Raw genomic sequence first — 16,237 nt, forward strand, 5'->3', positions numbered from 1 at the left:
AGGGGTATCAAACATGTTAATAGGTCATATTCGTGTCGTGTCAAGACATATATATTATACTATATGGGTCAACCCTTACACAACTCATTAACATAACGAGTCGTATCGTGTCAACCCATTTTGACTCGTTAGTGAATACTACAAAATAGGTTAACACGACCCAACTCATTTCAACCCTCTTATGTAAATGGGTTGAACAAATCCGAAATTAATCCGTTTGACCTGATTAAGTTTAGCATAATTTTATATAAATGTTAAAATCACAATATTTATAAAAAAAAAATAAAAAACTAACTACAAGTCCAAAATTACAATCCAAACAAAAAAAATCTCAAAATTAAAATCTCAAAAATTTTACTTTTAAGTATAAGACTATAATTGTAATTTTAACTTTCTTAACAGGTCAAAACGGGTTGACCCGTTATCAATCCGTTAAACAACCGTGTCCTAACGGGCCACCTATTTAGACCCGAATCTGTTAAGACTAAACGCAAATCCATTATTATCGTGTCATGTTCGTGTTGAGTTAATGAATCATGTTACATAATGTCATTTCTAAATAGAAAGATAGTAGAAGAGTGATAAGACTATCATTATTCATGTTTATGTAATAAAGAGTGCGCTAATGGTACGCCACTGTTTGCCCTCTTTTTTCCCTCAATGTAAACATGGCAGTGCGTCAATATTTTGTATTCGTTTGTCTTTTTAATCAGAGGAATATGAATTACATTGACTGGTACGACAATTCTATAGAGGCATTACCTCATCTCTGCTCCTAAATGCCTCATAATTTAGTAACACAAATAAACATTTCCCCTTGAAGTTTTGGACACAGATAACCGAGTTGAGGTTTTTGCACTCTCAGTTCCAATTTAGTCCTAAAATCGTAATTTAGATTTATAAAGTTTTTGTTCCTGCATAAAAAGTTTAGTAAATAATTCCTTGCAAAATCAAAGAATCTGACAACGAATGGAATTAATAAAGCTATATAGGGAATGCTTCCTTGAGCCCAACTGACACTAGTTCAAATTTTTCTAAGTTTATTTTCTTTACTTCTTTCCCAAACAAAAGGCAATTTCAAAAGAATAACCTATGTTTTCTTCTTTTGATCAACAACAATTGACTTGTAATACAATACAACAAGTTCACATCAAGATACGAATTACAGCAAGTCCAACCGCAGAGATGGAAACAAGAGTACCTATGCAGTATTTTATTACATCATATTTTGCTGCTTCCAAGTGGGCCCTAAGAGCATGAATTTCCTGATATTATACAAAGGGTACATATTTTTTAAAAACAAAAGTTCCACAATATCAATCAACAAAGCACGACCATTACCAAAAAAACACAAGCCACTTACCCGATCAAGTTTATTTGTAAGGTTAGTGGTTTCAGCATTCTGATTCGCTAGCTCATCCCGAATCCTCCTACACCAGATTTGATGGGAATATGGCACTAGTAACAAAGATTTGACAAAAACGAGGTTCTGTATGCTCAGAACAAAATAAATTTAGGTATGTCATTTTCCTTACCCCCTTTCAAGATTCAAATCCAACCGCTGTCCAGCAGTGACTTTGTCGATTTCATACCTGCATACCAATCAATCCCATTGCAGAACTAATATAAGGAAGGATAAACATGGTAATAAAAAGATTATGGTCTCTCTCTCTCTCTCTCTCTCTCTCTCTCTCTCTCTCTCTCACACACACACTCACTCAATCCCAAATAAGAGTCAACTAGCAACTGCATCTATTTCCGGCCAGAAGAACTAATCTCGTTCTATTCCTGTCATTTTTAGTTTTTATTGTCCATTACTTATCAAAAAACGTTTTTATTGTCCATTTTCACTTTCATGGCATGAAGAATGGGTGTGTTGAGGAAGCTGCTGCTAGATGCAAAAGTGTTTGACTTTGCAATGGATAATGCTGGCGGTGTCCACATAGTGGAAAGGAGCAGAAAAGTGGTGAAAGAAATAATCATTGGCCGAGCTATGGTTGATTGATTGGCTAAAACAGTGGTAGCATGCGTTCTAGATGGGAGTGTGGCTATGTGGCCCAAATATGCTCTAACATTTGGAAGAATAAGGCTCCTCTAAAGGCGGCCTTTTTTGTATGAACAACCTCTCATTGAGGAAAGATCTTGATTCTTGACCATGGACAACCTACAAAAAAGGCAGCTTATTGTAATCGACTGGTGCTGCATGTGCAGGAAAAGTAGTGAAATGGTGGATCATTCACTTCTTCACTGTAAGTCTGTGAGGTTGATAGGGCCTTGTGGGATGACGTTTTCAACAGAGTGGGAAAAACATGTGTTATGCCGAGAAGGATAGCTGATCTTCTCGCAAACTGGAGGAGTCTTTTATTTTGTTCAGCAAATTGCAACAATTTGGAAGATGGTCCCAATATGCCTCCTATGGTGTATTTCGAAAAAACGAAAAGACAGGACATTCAAAGATAAGGAGAACATTCAGGGAGGAGATTAGAAGCCTTTTTTACATGGTAGACAGAAATCAGCAGCATAGTAACTGTGTAGACTAGACCTCAATCCTGAAACTTCTTTCTCACAAGCAATCCCGAAAACTGAGGGGAATAAGTCCTTAAGAGCATTATCTCCACACCATAAGCTGTACCAGAATTTTATTCTAGAGCCATCTCCCAACACAAGTCTAGTGTGACAAGCAAAAACCCTCCACCCTCGTCTAATGTGTTTCCATACTCCCACTCCCTACGCCCCACGTACCTCCCTAGTGCTCCAACACCCTCCACCCCCCCCACCCCCCCCAACAAAACAGCCTCCATCCTTGAAGTTAGTTACCGACTTCCATAAGTGAATATCATGGAGATATCTGGTGACCTAGTCCAATTGAATGTGAGTTTCACTAGGGTGGCCCAAGATTGGGAAGTTGGCAGCTTTGCAGATTTTTTTAGACTCTTGTACTCCATGAGACCAAGCCCTCAAGGATCTGACATGTTGCGGTGGGTACCCACAAGAAAATGTACATTCTCAGTTTGCTCTTTCTATAAGTCTCTCACACAGTCACAGAACAATCACTTTCCATGGAGAAAGATTTGGAGAAATAAGGCACCTCCCAAAGTAGCATTTTTTGCTCGGACAACTTCTCTAGATAAGATTTTGACGATGGACTTACGGAAACGTAGGGTAATTATAGTGGATTGGAGCTGTATGTGTAAGAAAAGTGGTGAGACTGTGGATCATCTTCTACTGCATTGTGAGGTTGGTAGAGAGTTATGGGAAGATGTATTCAGAAGTTTAGAGCTAACCTGGGTTGTGCCTACTGAGGGTTGAGCTTTTGGCCAATTGGACAAATTTAAGTGGTATTCCACAAATCATAGTTGTGTAGAAAACAATTCCTATGTGTATGTTGTTGTGCTTATGGTAGAAGCGTAATAACCAGACGTTTGACGACAAGATAGGTGTTATTTCAATGACCTTGATTTTCATGATTTTCTTATTTCCATCTCTTCTTCCTAGATAGGTGTTACCTCTTGTATACCATCTTATATACTTGGGCCATGCCTAAGCTTATTAATACAATCGTTTACTTGTTAAAAAAAAAAAAAAGACTAGACCTTAATTCACTACACATCTTCTTACTTATCAAATGCATTTTTTCTTAATATCTTTTTACTACATAGATCAGACCTCAATGTGCAAAGTTTCACAGATCCACATGGTAGCATAAAGCAAGTATTCACATGATTGTTTATTAGTTATAAAAAATAGACCAAACCTCAATTCACTGCGCATCTTCTCTATGTCATTCCGAAGCTTTTCAGTCTCATGTTGCAACAGAGAAAAATGGTGTCCCTGCATTATATGTTTCCAAGGGAAATTACCAACAAATTCATGCAGGGAATTTTTTTTTTTTTTTGTAAGTAAATCATGCAAGGAAACTTCAGAAAATTAGGAGGCATGTCCTCATAGAATGTTTAAAGGGGCGACAAGGAATGTCCTCAAGGTGGTTGCACCACCCTAATCCTTCTTCTCATAATTAGCATTTGAAAATATTATTATATAAGAAGAAAATCAACTCAAAGGAAAAAGAATTTACTAAACTTTTTACCATGTCCTCAAGGAATGTTTAAAGGGGTGACAAGGACACTTCATGTATATCTCTGACCATATCATGTTCATCTCATATCACAAAAGTGGAGCTTTCAGTGAGTTAGTAGATACTAAAGCCTATAAAATAGGCGAATCTACAGCATAACATTCTCAGTGTTTCAACCACGTCTAAAAAGAAAAAGAAAAGTCACATTCATGGACTTTTAAGCGCTATAGAAAATTATTTCTATTTTAGAGGACATGGACTTCAACCCAATCAACAGCTCGACTGTAATCTTCAGTGTTGAGCTAAAACCCGACAAACAAAGGAGAGGGTTTCGCTAAGTTGTTTTCCCAGTTAAAGCAATCAAATGTTTCTTTTTGATAAGTAGCAATCAAATGTTATTTGAATCTACAACATAAACCTAATCCTCTGTGTATTTTTTTTACAAGTATCTAATCCTCTCTATTTGACCCACATCAGTGTTGTGATTCCAAAATCCGGCAGGAGAACCACTAGACTCATGATGTTACCTTCTGACAAGGAGCCAAGAGACATAACATATGCTTACGAGAAACCATCATCCCTCGGAAAGCCTAAATGAAATGTGGATTGACATAATTATGGGTGATACAGCATGATGCATACAATAGACGCACAAAAATCTCAAGAACAAAGTTACAGAACTTTTTAAAGCTTATTTTGACGTCTCCAACAATTAGTGTTTATATGCAGAGAACTTATGGTCGGTGTAAAATCTCTGATTAGCGACATCCAAAATCTTCAGCAGCTCATGACCAACATTTAACTTGTCCCAGAAAAGAGGCGAAGAAAAGACAAGGCCAAGCTCTCCCATTGAAGGTTACAAGCTTAAATTCCTATCTAACTATTCAAAACAAGTCAATACCTGTGAGCTCTGGACTTCGGACTTGAATTTGGACAAATTGGATTCCTGAATCATTTCAATCTACAGAAACAAACAAACACGATGTAGGAAGTTTCAATGTAATAGAAGAAAATATCGGAATAGTGATAGCACATAATCTTTAAATTTAAATACGTCATTTCAAGTCATCTGAAATTAACTAAATTGACGAATGCAAAAACATTCAGATGAGTTAACCAACATAGATAAAGTACCTTCTGCATCTCTGCTTTTGAAACAAATGAATGAGATACATTTTCCAAGCTGTCGTTCAAAACTTCAGTTATGGCTGCTGTTATAGCCTCAGCCTGCTTCGACGGCACGCCTTGTCCCTCTAATCTCCTAACCTATAATAAGTATGTGGCATATTTTCTAACAATCAAACATTATGGCAAGAAATGAATGAACTGTCATCCAATACCATTTCCATTATTTTCAATATCGTAACTATTTTATTTCCAAGAAAAATGCAAGATGGGAAATAGAATCAATTATGCGCAGTTCAACAATTTTGCAAGGCAGAAGTGATTTTTTTTTCACATATTCCGGGAATGCAAAGCAACAAAAACCACTTAACTTAGGCCTCGTTTGTTTTCGGAGATGAGATGAGATGAGATGAGATTAAAGTTAAAAAGTTGAATAAAATATTGTTAGAGTATATTTTTTAATATTATTTTTGTTTTGGGATTTGAAAAAGTTGAATTGTTTATTTTATTTTGTATTGGAAGTTGGGAAAGTTGTAATGATTAGATGAGATGAGATGAGATGAGATGAAAAGTTTTCCTAAAACAAACGAGGCCTTAATATCATTTTCTTTTCTTGCAACTTCGGAAACCGAAGAGACTTTAATAGCACCAAAAAGAAGAGAGAGAGAGAGAGCAATGTAATTACAAGGGCTAATGTGTCAACGAGAAACAACCGCTTTCCATTCGATTTCACGAGCTCAGAAATACGCCTACAATCCAATTGCCTAACCGAAGCCAAAGAAGCTGAAAACGGATCATACACTGACGTTGAAACCCCAAACCCACTAAATCCGCTTATCCGCAAATGCGTTCCCGATTGCCCCCACCGCCTACAAGCCGCAGCAACGGCCATTCGATCCCGCAACAAATCACCAAATCAATCGAAAACAACTCAAACCCTAAAAAGCCTACCAATTCCACCTTGGCAACGGAAATCTTCAAAAAAAGGGGCAGACTATAAGAATGAGATTTGCAGGAAAGTTACATGAAAAACAAAGAGCAAACATGTAAGATTCTAAAAAACAGTTTTTATTCTTCATTTAACAACTTTTCTTGGAAACCAAGCGGAGAATAAGTATGAAAGACGTGGAGAAACAAATGTATGCTTACATAGGGGACTATAAATTTGAATTTTGAAAGGAAATACCTCTACTCCTATCCAAGATTGAGAGAGAGTCTGTCTGCCAGAAAGAGATTTTGTACCGGGGGGTGGGGGGGGATAGACTCGTCCTCAGTCTGGAGGTTGACGACCAATCTTATCCTAGCCAGGAGAAGGATAAGTTTAATTGTAGACGAAAAGTTTAATTGGCAGGAGAAGGAAAGCACAATATATTAAATTGATTATTGAGAAGTAGGAAAATAAAGAAACATACGAAAATATATTGCTATAAACAATAAAGAAATAAAGGAAAAGCAATACAATATTAAGTGGAATGACCTAATGCAAGAGATTCTATATGCCAACTCAGAGTTTGAAGCTATTGAGACAAAGTCCAACTCAAGTACTAAGACCAAGTCTTCAGCAGCAAAATCATAAACACGTCTTCCACAAATCACAAGCCTTCAGGACTCTTCTGCAGATAACTCCAACAACACATCTTCCACAAATGCTGCTGCGAATAGATCAACTCAAAATGATTCATCACAAGTTTCAAATGTAAATTAAAATGTAACAGGTGACGATAAGAGGTAATAGATGATGATAAGATTAGATAGCATCATTTGCTGTAAACTTTAAACATATTTCATTTATAAATAATCCTGTTGAGCTCCCAAATTCTTTCATGGGAAGCCAACTTCAGAAACTTTATAGAAGCAAACACAGTTTCCACAATTAAAAAACAAGATAACATACCTTTAGTAATAGACATACCAATAACACAGAAGAAAAGTTAAAACTCAGCATCTGAAGCCATTATCTTCCAAATCCTGTTTCAAGTTCTATTGCACAGAAACAGGATCGACGACCATCCTAGCTTCAGGAATCGTACGCATAATTATCTCCACTTATCTTATAAAAGGTTTTATAAGGACCTCTCTTTCTCAAGAAGCCATGCATTTGGATAATGCAAGCCAGTCACTACACGACGAGCAGTACAGGAAATCTCAAACCTTCGTGACTAAAATATTACTCATTTCATAATCATCAAAGACAATATTGCAAACAATTATATCTATCATGGGTGCATGCATGTTTTTAGGGAGTTCAATCAGGTGGCAGCAGGCTATTTTGCTCAAATCGGTGTTCAAGGGATCATCGGAGTTTTTCGATGGGCAAAATAATGGAAAATCATGGTAATTTTCAGAACTTGTTGGATTTCTGGGTATTTGTGATAGCCTCCAGTAAGAAAGTTTCATGTGCTATGATTTTTGGTACTCCATTAATTTGGATGCAACTCCGGTCGATGTAGCAGTACTACTCCATGTGTTTTCAATATGCAATCATTTATAGCTTGATTAAAAAAATAATAATTGAATTATGTGTCCTCTCTTATTTGTGATGTTGTGTCCCCATCATGTCAAGATAATTAAGGAACAATAATTATATTCTACATGATTAATTCTTGAATTATATTATGACCACCATAAAAATATAATATACATACAAGCTTAAATGGGAAGACAAGCAGTCGATAGAGCTGATTATTTCTAAAGAAAACAACATAATTAGTTGTTAAATTGTCACCTCATATTTCTATATTGTGACCTTTATACTAAATTAGGGTACAAGGTGACACAGGCTAACTTTAATTTTTGACATTTCACATGTCTTTTTGCTTCGAATTTAAAAGAAAAATAATAAGTTCATGCTATTATTTATTGTAGGACTTTACAATTTATGAGCATTATAATTTAATGCATCAGATTGATCAAGAAGTCATTACATGTAGAACATGACGATAAGAGAAACCTTAATGATTAAAAGTGTATGAACCACATTAATTTGATGGAAAATCAAATAATTTAGTAATCCACAATTTCTTATATAATATGCAAAACATCATGACATATGATAAAGGGAATGAAACCTACCTACCTACTTTATATATAGTCATTTTTATTATATATAATCATTCCATCATTCCAATATGCAGTACATGTGGCTCACTTGAGTCTTTTCTCAAACACCTTCCAGCCATTTAAACCCCTAAAAACCAGATCAACCCTGCGCTTATATAAACCCCTAAAATTCTGTACTGGAACGGAAAAGAAATGAAACCAAGGAGGTGAGTATCAAGTCTGTTTCGATAAATGAAAAAAAAAAAAAAAAAAAAAGCACCCTTCATAAGAGAAAGCTTTGAAGAAACGTTAATATCTCTTATCAGCCACTCAAAAAGAAAAATACCAGAAAATTTGAGAAAACAGGCACATCATTAAATCATTTCCCATTACAGGAAAGGCAGAAAACCCTGTTTCTCTTTGATCTCTTGGATCCAAACAGAGAGACGGGCTGGCAAATTGAGAAAGTCAGAGATGCGTATGAATAGAGAGAAAAGAGAGATGGATAAGAAGGATAGATGGAGACCTACCTGAATGACGAAACTGCTACCGGCGATAGCTAAGGACTGGGGCGGCGCAAAGGGAGAGTGAGAGATCGAAGAGGAGCTGGCGAGAGAGAGAGACGTCGTATTATTTGCTACCAAATAAAAGTCTCGGGAAAAAATTCTGTCCCAAAAATTACTATTTGTTGTAGTGTGGTAATAGCATTAACAATTTAACAGCCATTGTTGATGTTTCTTGTAAACATAGAAGTTGAGTGGGGAAAGAGATTAGCGTTGTCGCTTATTTCCAGGGAATTGCTTTTCGAAGAAGCTTGTTTGACGCGGCCAATGCCCAATAGGAGAGGAAAAAGGCAAGCAATGTACGCCTCCTCACGTCAATTATATTTTTTTTTAAAGATTTTTTTTTTCTAAGCCAATTATATAGTTGCATTCAAATATATATATATATATATATATATATATATATATATTATCCCATTATACTTTAAAACGGTTATAAACGGATGAACAAGAATGAACAGTAAGCAATAGTAAACTTATTTTACGCTTTTCTTCTTCTCCTTATGTCCCTCTCTACGTCATCGTCCCTCTCTACGTCATCATCCATTTCTACATCTTCACAGCAAAAGCACAATAAAATTACAGCAAAATACTATAAAATCACCACACAAATCACAGCATAAATCACAAAATTATCAAACAAATCACAAATTAGGGGTCGTCGGCTGGAGGAAAGGAGAAAGTTGAGAGATTATCGGCAAAGGACAAGGCTACTGCTGGTAGTGTGGTGTCGTAGGGTGGCTAATGGCGCCGCTACGGGGAGAAACATGTGCGTGTAGAGGGGCTGCGTGTTTGGGGTTAGGGAGGAGCTACAGGTCATGGGTTCCATGGAAGTACTCCACAGCATGAGGGGAACTCGGTGCTGGTGCTTGGTGGAGTTGGGGCTTAGCCGTGATGGCGCAATGGTGGAGAACCCGTGCGTCGAGACCCATGTCGAGTTGCTCGAGTGCTGCTGAAGGACGAGCTGCCAAGGGGCTTCGACAGAGGGGTTTGCTCACCAGCATGAGGGGAAGCCTGTGAGATGGTCAGTTACGCCACAGGGCGGCGCACGGCGGCGTTGGGCTGCTTGAGGGAGGAGATCAAGTGAGAGAGAGGGAAGACGTGTGTGGGGAGAGAGAGAGAGAGAGAGAGAGAGAGAGAGAGAGAGAGAGAGAGAGAGAGAGAGAGAGGAAAAGTGAGAAAAAAAAGCTAGGTTTAGAGTTTTAAATCTCAACCCTTCATCTTGAATCTTCAGATTTAATTTAACGGAAAAAGTTTAAATATTGATTTAAACTAACATAAAATAGATAATTAAAATATAAATATTATATCATACACTTAAAATCAATTTTAATTTATAAAATACTAAGTTTTTAATCATTAAATAAAATTATAAAATTTTACTGAACATTTTTAAGAGAATAAAACTATATAATTAATTTGAATTTTTAATACAATTTAAATTCCATAATAAATTATGAACATGAATAAACAAGAATTTCACTTTTATGCATTAGACTATTTTTTTTCTTCAATTAGGCAGATGTGGTAAACGTGCAAAGCACGTTTAGCCACTGCTAGTATTATAATAAACGCCTATCGCGCTTTTACAGTAATGAACAGTGAAATATTGTCCATCCATGTAAGTTCCATATATGTTGTGTGGTTATTTTTTTATCCCTCTACTTTCGTCTTTTATGTCTGTTTAGAGCATTAGCATTGGCTTCATCAAAGTCATATTCAAAATTTAATGAAAAGTACATATTTTTCATAAATATAAAATCTCTTTATCCATAATCCCACATTGGATTAGCGATTTGATTCATCAAAATAATAATATAATATATTTTTTTTTCATTTTTTACAACTACACTAATTATATGTTAATTAATAATTTAGACTGACTCTATGATTATTTGGTTCCATGAATGCCAATCACTACACTTTTGTGCCTACATGAATTATCTAGAATGCTTAATGTTTAGTTGACTGTCAAAATTAAAGTATGAAATACACATAGTAGACCACATAGCATACAAACCAAGCAAACTTCATTTCAGATCTTAATACAGACCAACTTATTCTTGAGCATACATTCTGCAGACCACAGAGCAAACCCCATTTCAACAACATGCTTTACCCACCACAACAAATCAAACCAGTTTCGAAAATGAAGCAAACAACATATATAAAAATGTATCAAATCCAACTTTGGCCCAAGCTAATTGAAATCCTTGCTACCAATTGCAACTGAAAGCTCCAAAAGGGGAGTTGGGCTAAGTCCAATACTAGAAGAATCAATTGTTGCATCAGGATAAAGATACTAAACATCTAGCTGAGGTACAATACAGAGAAAATGTCAAATATTTAACCATTAAAATGTCAGTCAAATATGGACAGTAAATTCATAAGAGTTATATCTCACATTAATTAAAATTCATCATTATGGTTAATAATTTATACTAAAAAAGTATAGATTTAAATGGTCCTACTAATATCAATTCTATACTGATACAACAAGAATGTACCTGAAGGATGAGAAATCATAATAGCATGTAGAAACATGCCATAATCATAAACAAGCAAGTACTTAAGGAGGAGGGAAAGAAACAAAGAAATGACCCAAAGAAAACTAGTAGAATCACTTTAAGCCTATCAAAACTACAAAGGATAGACATTTTTTGTGGCATGTGGCTCATGCACACAAGTTCTCCCTTACCACTTAGGCTACCCACGGGTAAGAAAATAAAGTTTTTTTATAGAGATAAACAATATACGATGGATTGGAAGATTCGGAACACAAGTAATTTGGAACATTTATTTAACAACTAAAGTGTGTATTCTATAAATTTATTTGGAAAGCACTGGACTCCTTGTTTCATATTTCCATTTGCAAAAAAAAAAAGTGAAAACTCGTGATCTGTAATTTTTGTTTAAACTAAAAATATCAACAGAAAACTTTAAACTTGCAGAGTTAATTCATTCTCAGAATGACAATATTCAACCAAGATATAAAGTCTAAAGTAATATATAGAAACCAAATCCTTCTATACTTGTTTGACAAATTTGGAAACTTCATACTTTTTTTTTTCACTTGTAGCCAAAATATGAATTTCAAATTGTTCTATGTAAAACTCAGCATGGACATGTGTCAAGTATTGAATAAGCTCACCTTAATGATCTCAACTAGTTGATCAACTCCACTTTCACCAGGAAACAAAGGCTGAAAAAGAAATTGGATTCAAAACATTAACAGTATAATATTCAAGGCAACTGTAAAACATGGCCAAGTATCCGTATAAACTTAAGTATAAATCTTTTTTTTTTTTTAATAAGTTAAACTCAAGTATGAATCAACCTGTCCAAAAATTAATTCAGCCATCACACAACCAGTAGACCATATATCTATTGCAGTTATATGGTCTATTGGTTGTGTACTCAATCGCACCAAAGATGAGCTCAGGAGCATGATAATATCTTGAACAGATGTAAGAAATGTTGGGTTCTCCTTTCACCTAATAAAATGCAAAAGGGGCTACCCTCAAAGAAAATAAAAAAGACACAAACATCAATAGCAAGAGTGAAATGAAAAACTAACCAACACTTTTGCACTCCCAAAATCACAAAGTTTCAGCTGATGCATATGGGGATTGACCTAGACAGTGACCAATTTCTAGTGTGAAAAATTGAAGGAAAAGAGATATCCTGAAATGAACATATTTAAAGACACCAACAAATTCAACTCATTCTATTGCAAGAAAAATGCTCCCAGTTTGGGTGTTCAGAAAAATGCAAGAAAACACCCTCAAGCAGTGATTTCCTGGATTGGGCAGTGATTTCCTCTACCCCTCAAGAGCAATTTACTCAAATGACATCACTAAGATTTCCTCGTGCTCCTCAAGCGCGATTTAGATGGGGAATGGTGAGTTTATGAGGTTGGGTTTAAATGGAGAGAAGGGGAGAGAGGGAGTGTCGAGCTGTAGAGGGAAGAGAGAAAGAGAAAGGGAAGAGAGAACATGGAGAGGAAAATTTAGAAGGGAGAAATGAAACTTCTTTTTGGATTCATGGGTGAAAGAAATGGGAGAAAGAGATGTGAGAGGAAGAAATGGAAGAAAAAAAGGGAATAAACGGAATTATGAGCGAAAATGGAAAGAGCAATTGGAAGAAGTGATTTTGTAATAAAATAATCGAGATAGACAATGAATAGTGAGTTTTCAAATATGAAGATGAAAATAAATTTCCTGTAACTCAAAATTTGAGTTTTCATCTTTACCGAATCCAATACCAACGTTTTAAACCCCTAATTCATAAAATTTTAGAGATTCTTTCATTTTACCGAAATCAATGCCAATGCTCTTATATGAGGTTTGACATGTTTAGGTTGAGATCATATTATACCAAAAATTGAAGGGTTCTTGTAATCGACAATTCTGTATAGTACTTTTAAAAATAAATTGTATAAAAGTGATGAAATTATGGGATTAAGAAATTTACTTATGTTCATTTATTTATATATGGTTTCCAAACAAAATTTGTACAAGTCAATTTACTTTAATCTTTGTGTTTCTCTTTTTCTTTTTTGTGTGTTAACAGTGTGTTTCTGTGTTTCTCTCCCAAGTTTTTTTAGAGTTTTGGGTTTGAAGTTCATGATAATTTGCATTTTGTATGTCTTCGGTTAAACAAATTTATGGGTTTTATTTTTTTGGTTTGCATGTCATTGTTTTATTCTCTATTTTATTTTTTGATTTAATTAATCTGATTTGGTGGTTTGTTTTTTATTACAAAAATAACAAAATCTGTTAAAAGCAAATTATAAGAAAAATTCTTTTAATTTTTCTACATATAGATTCTTTACCCTTTTATTAATCATGCAAAGCTATTAAATTTTTATTATTTAGGAGCATTTACCATATATAAAGAATGTTGCAGTATAAGTTTCACAAAAAGAATGGATGATTCAACTTATTGCAGACCCTGATCGACTTAGCACAAAAACTTCAATGTCTTCTAAATTATTAGACTTGTATTAAACTTGTCCTAAACAAGTTTACTAAAACTATCAATATGTTAAACTTGTATTAAACTATGGTGTATTTTGAACTAATATTTTTGTTTTCTAATCTATGTAAACATGTAAGTATTATACTCCACTTAACTATTATTATCCAAAAATATTTGCTAGAATTTACCTTTTTTTTCCTATGCATTAAATTATTGATTGATTAATTTTTTATAAAAAATATATTATTTTTAAAAAACAATCATTTCACCCAACTAGGCAAGCACGTTGCTCCTTTTCTAGGTGTGTGTGTGTGTGTGTGTATATATATATATATATATATATATATATATAAAAGAGTAATGCCATTTATCTTTTTTATATATAATTTTGAGTAACACTATATACAGTTATAGATTGTAGAATCATTGAAAAAGAATTGGATCCACTATTAAAAAATTAAAATTTTCATATAGGTCTCATATTTATCTACTTTTTACAAACATATTGTGCATCGCTTGCGCACTATCTGAGTGCAAATATCATTTTTCTTATTTTTTTTTTTTTTTTACACAACATGAATGTCTTAGTAGAATTTTTTCAAAAGAATTATTATTTTTCTTTTTAATTTTAAAATTAAAAAAAAAAATACATGGTGGCCGAACCATCCCCTTGGCCATGAATTGGCTGTGCCAAACCCTTGATGACACCATGGTGTGGCTTAAGCCACGTTTAGGTTAGGGGCTAAACTATGTTCAGGGGAAATTTTTCAAAGCCATCTTTAATACATAGGTTTTTTAAGATGTCAGCCGTATGAAGACAATCTGATCCTCCAAAATTTTCAAAAATCTTACTTATCACTTAGTTTTCCAAATTCCTTTTATTTTCTCAATAATTTTTCATACACTAATTATTAATAAAATCTAACATTCTTACACTAATTATTTTGTTATTTTTCACATCTCGTAATAGTCAAGAAAATTTATCGGTCTTTTTTTATAAGTTATTAGGTATATTTAGAACTTCATTTTTTCTATCTGTTGACACTTTTTTGTTCAAGTCTTCTACTAGCTAGTTTATTTTTGTTGGTTTTGTTAACAACTATGCTTCAATTGGTTTTTTTTTTTATGGAAAATAGACTGCATTCATTCATGAAAGCGAAGATACAACTATGACTGATAAATACAGAGAAAAATCCAGATTACAAGCTAACTACTCATGGTTAGGGTTCCACTAGTACATAAATTTCTTTGTGACTAGTATGATCTTAACTTCTAGAACTCTCTACAGATAAACTGTCTGAGTGACCACACTCTACCCAAAGCAAAGATTTTAAACCCCACCCTCCAGAGGAGGAGATGACTTTCACTCTATGGACAAATTGTCTAAGAGGCTATTTCTTTTTTATTATTAACCTAAAACAAAGGAAATAACAGAAAATGTAAATGAAACATGGAAAAATAGCGAAATATAGCTTAAAAAGATGTAGATCCGTATTTTCAACCTTAGAGGAAATAAAAAAAAAAAAACAAACAAACACAAGGATTGTGGAGGTTTGTGAGGGACACGCGCCACCCTACAAGTACAGTGGACAGTTGAGTCTAAAGAAACCGATGGCCCTGGTCTCAGAAATGCCGCGCGTGGTGGCGGTAGAGCTCCCCTTACAGTGGATGTCACACAAACTTTAGATTGCGTGTGTGGCTCACGAGCTGTTCCGTTGGATGAGATTCTTCGCCCGTCTAAAGAATCAGTGCCTTGGGAATCTTGCAGTGGGGTGCGTGGTAGTCACCAGACTCCAGAGAACAACATATATGCATTTTGCCTTACTTTGAAAGAAAATACACAAAATCAAAAAAAAAAAAAAATGAAACAACTAGAGAGAAGAGGGAGGAGGGATGAGGGGTGAGGGAGGGAGGAGGCGAAGCTTCAACCCCCTCCTCTGGTCTGGATTTTTTTAGGGGGACTGCTCTAGAGAGAAAATGGAGAGAGCGAGAGGTATGCTAGTGTTCACAATTGAGTTAATAATTAGTAGTGAATGCAACATATATCTCATAATTATTCCTATCTATATAATAGAAGTTTTACAACAGTATTCAACAACAAAGTTCATTTTTTATTTTCTTAATTTTTATTCTTTATTTGTGATTTATTATGGATTTATAGAACAATGTTAACTTTTTCATTATTTAATCGATTTTGAGCAATTACAATATTGTTTTTTTATTTCAAGTCCTTTATTAATACACATATACTCATAAAGAATAAGACTGCAAGAACTTGCATACTTTTATATTTATGTCCGTTGGGCCAACAAAAAATTCTGGTTCTACTTCAAACTTGAGGTTCTAATTCTGGTCCCATGCCACATGTGGCCACCATGGTCCACTTTTTTTTTTGTTAATTGTATCCCTTCTATTTTTTTCATTTATATTCTCCTCTCTTTTTGGAAAAGCAAAA

At 34.6% G+C, this 16,237-nt stretch overlaps 1 protein-coding gene across 5 annotated transcripts; it reads right to left on the reverse strand.

Moving 5' to 3' along the window:
- Window positions 1–1,075: 1,075 nt before the first annotated feature.
- LOC108992020 (protein FMP32, mitochondrial-like) lies at window positions 1,076–9,083 on the reverse strand. Of its 5 annotated transcripts, none has more exons than XM_035682820.1 (11): window positions 8,770–9,083; window positions 7,095–7,319; window positions 6,678–6,849; window positions 6,387–6,500; window positions 5,886–6,175; window positions 5,210–5,341; window positions 4,977–5,036; window positions 3,755–3,831; window positions 1,536–1,592; window positions 1,364–1,430; window positions 1,076–1,265 (listed from the first exon to the last, which is right to left on the reverse strand). In XM_035682820.1, exons 5-11 carry the CDS (start codon window positions 6,090–6,092, stop codon window positions 1,146–1,148), a joined length of 720 nt encoding a protein of 239 aa, XP_035538713.1. In that variant the 5' UTR covers window positions 6,093–6,175; window positions 6,387–6,500; window positions 6,678–6,849; window positions 7,095–7,319; window positions 8,770–9,083; the 3' UTR covers window positions 1,076–1,145. The 5 variants fall into 5 exon arrangements, with proteins under 5 accessions (XP_035538713.1, XP_018821998.1, XP_018821999.1 ...); XM_018966453.2 differs by having other exon boundaries at window positions 6,678–6,852; XM_018966454.2 differs by lacking the exon at window positions 7,095–7,319.
- Between the last annotated feature and the right edge of the window lie 7,154 nt (window positions 9,084–16,237).

Source organism: Juglans regia, chromosome 11 (genome assembly GCF_001411555.2).
Source record: "Juglans regia cultivar Chandler chromosome 11, Walnut 2.0, whole genome shotgun sequence".
In the NCBI taxonomy this organism is placed as follows: domain Eukaryota; kingdom Viridiplantae; phylum Streptophyta; class Magnoliopsida; order Fagales; family Juglandaceae; genus Juglans; species Juglans regia.

Bases quoted from the DNA above. Each gene is read 5' to 3' on its own strand.
- LOC108992020 (XM_018966454.2), bottom strand. From the start codon at position 6,092: ATGGCCGTTGCTGCGGCTTGTAGGCGGTGGGGGCAATCGGGAACGCAT. The intron at 3,832-4,976 runs GTATTGACTTGT...CATATAATGCAG, and splicing joins CCGAAGTCCAGAGCTCACAG to GGACACCATTTTTCTCTGTT. The intron at 1,431-1,535 runs GTAAGGAAAATG...AATCTGGTGTAG, and splicing joins GATTTGAATCTTGAAAGGGG to GAGGATTCGGGATGAGCTAG.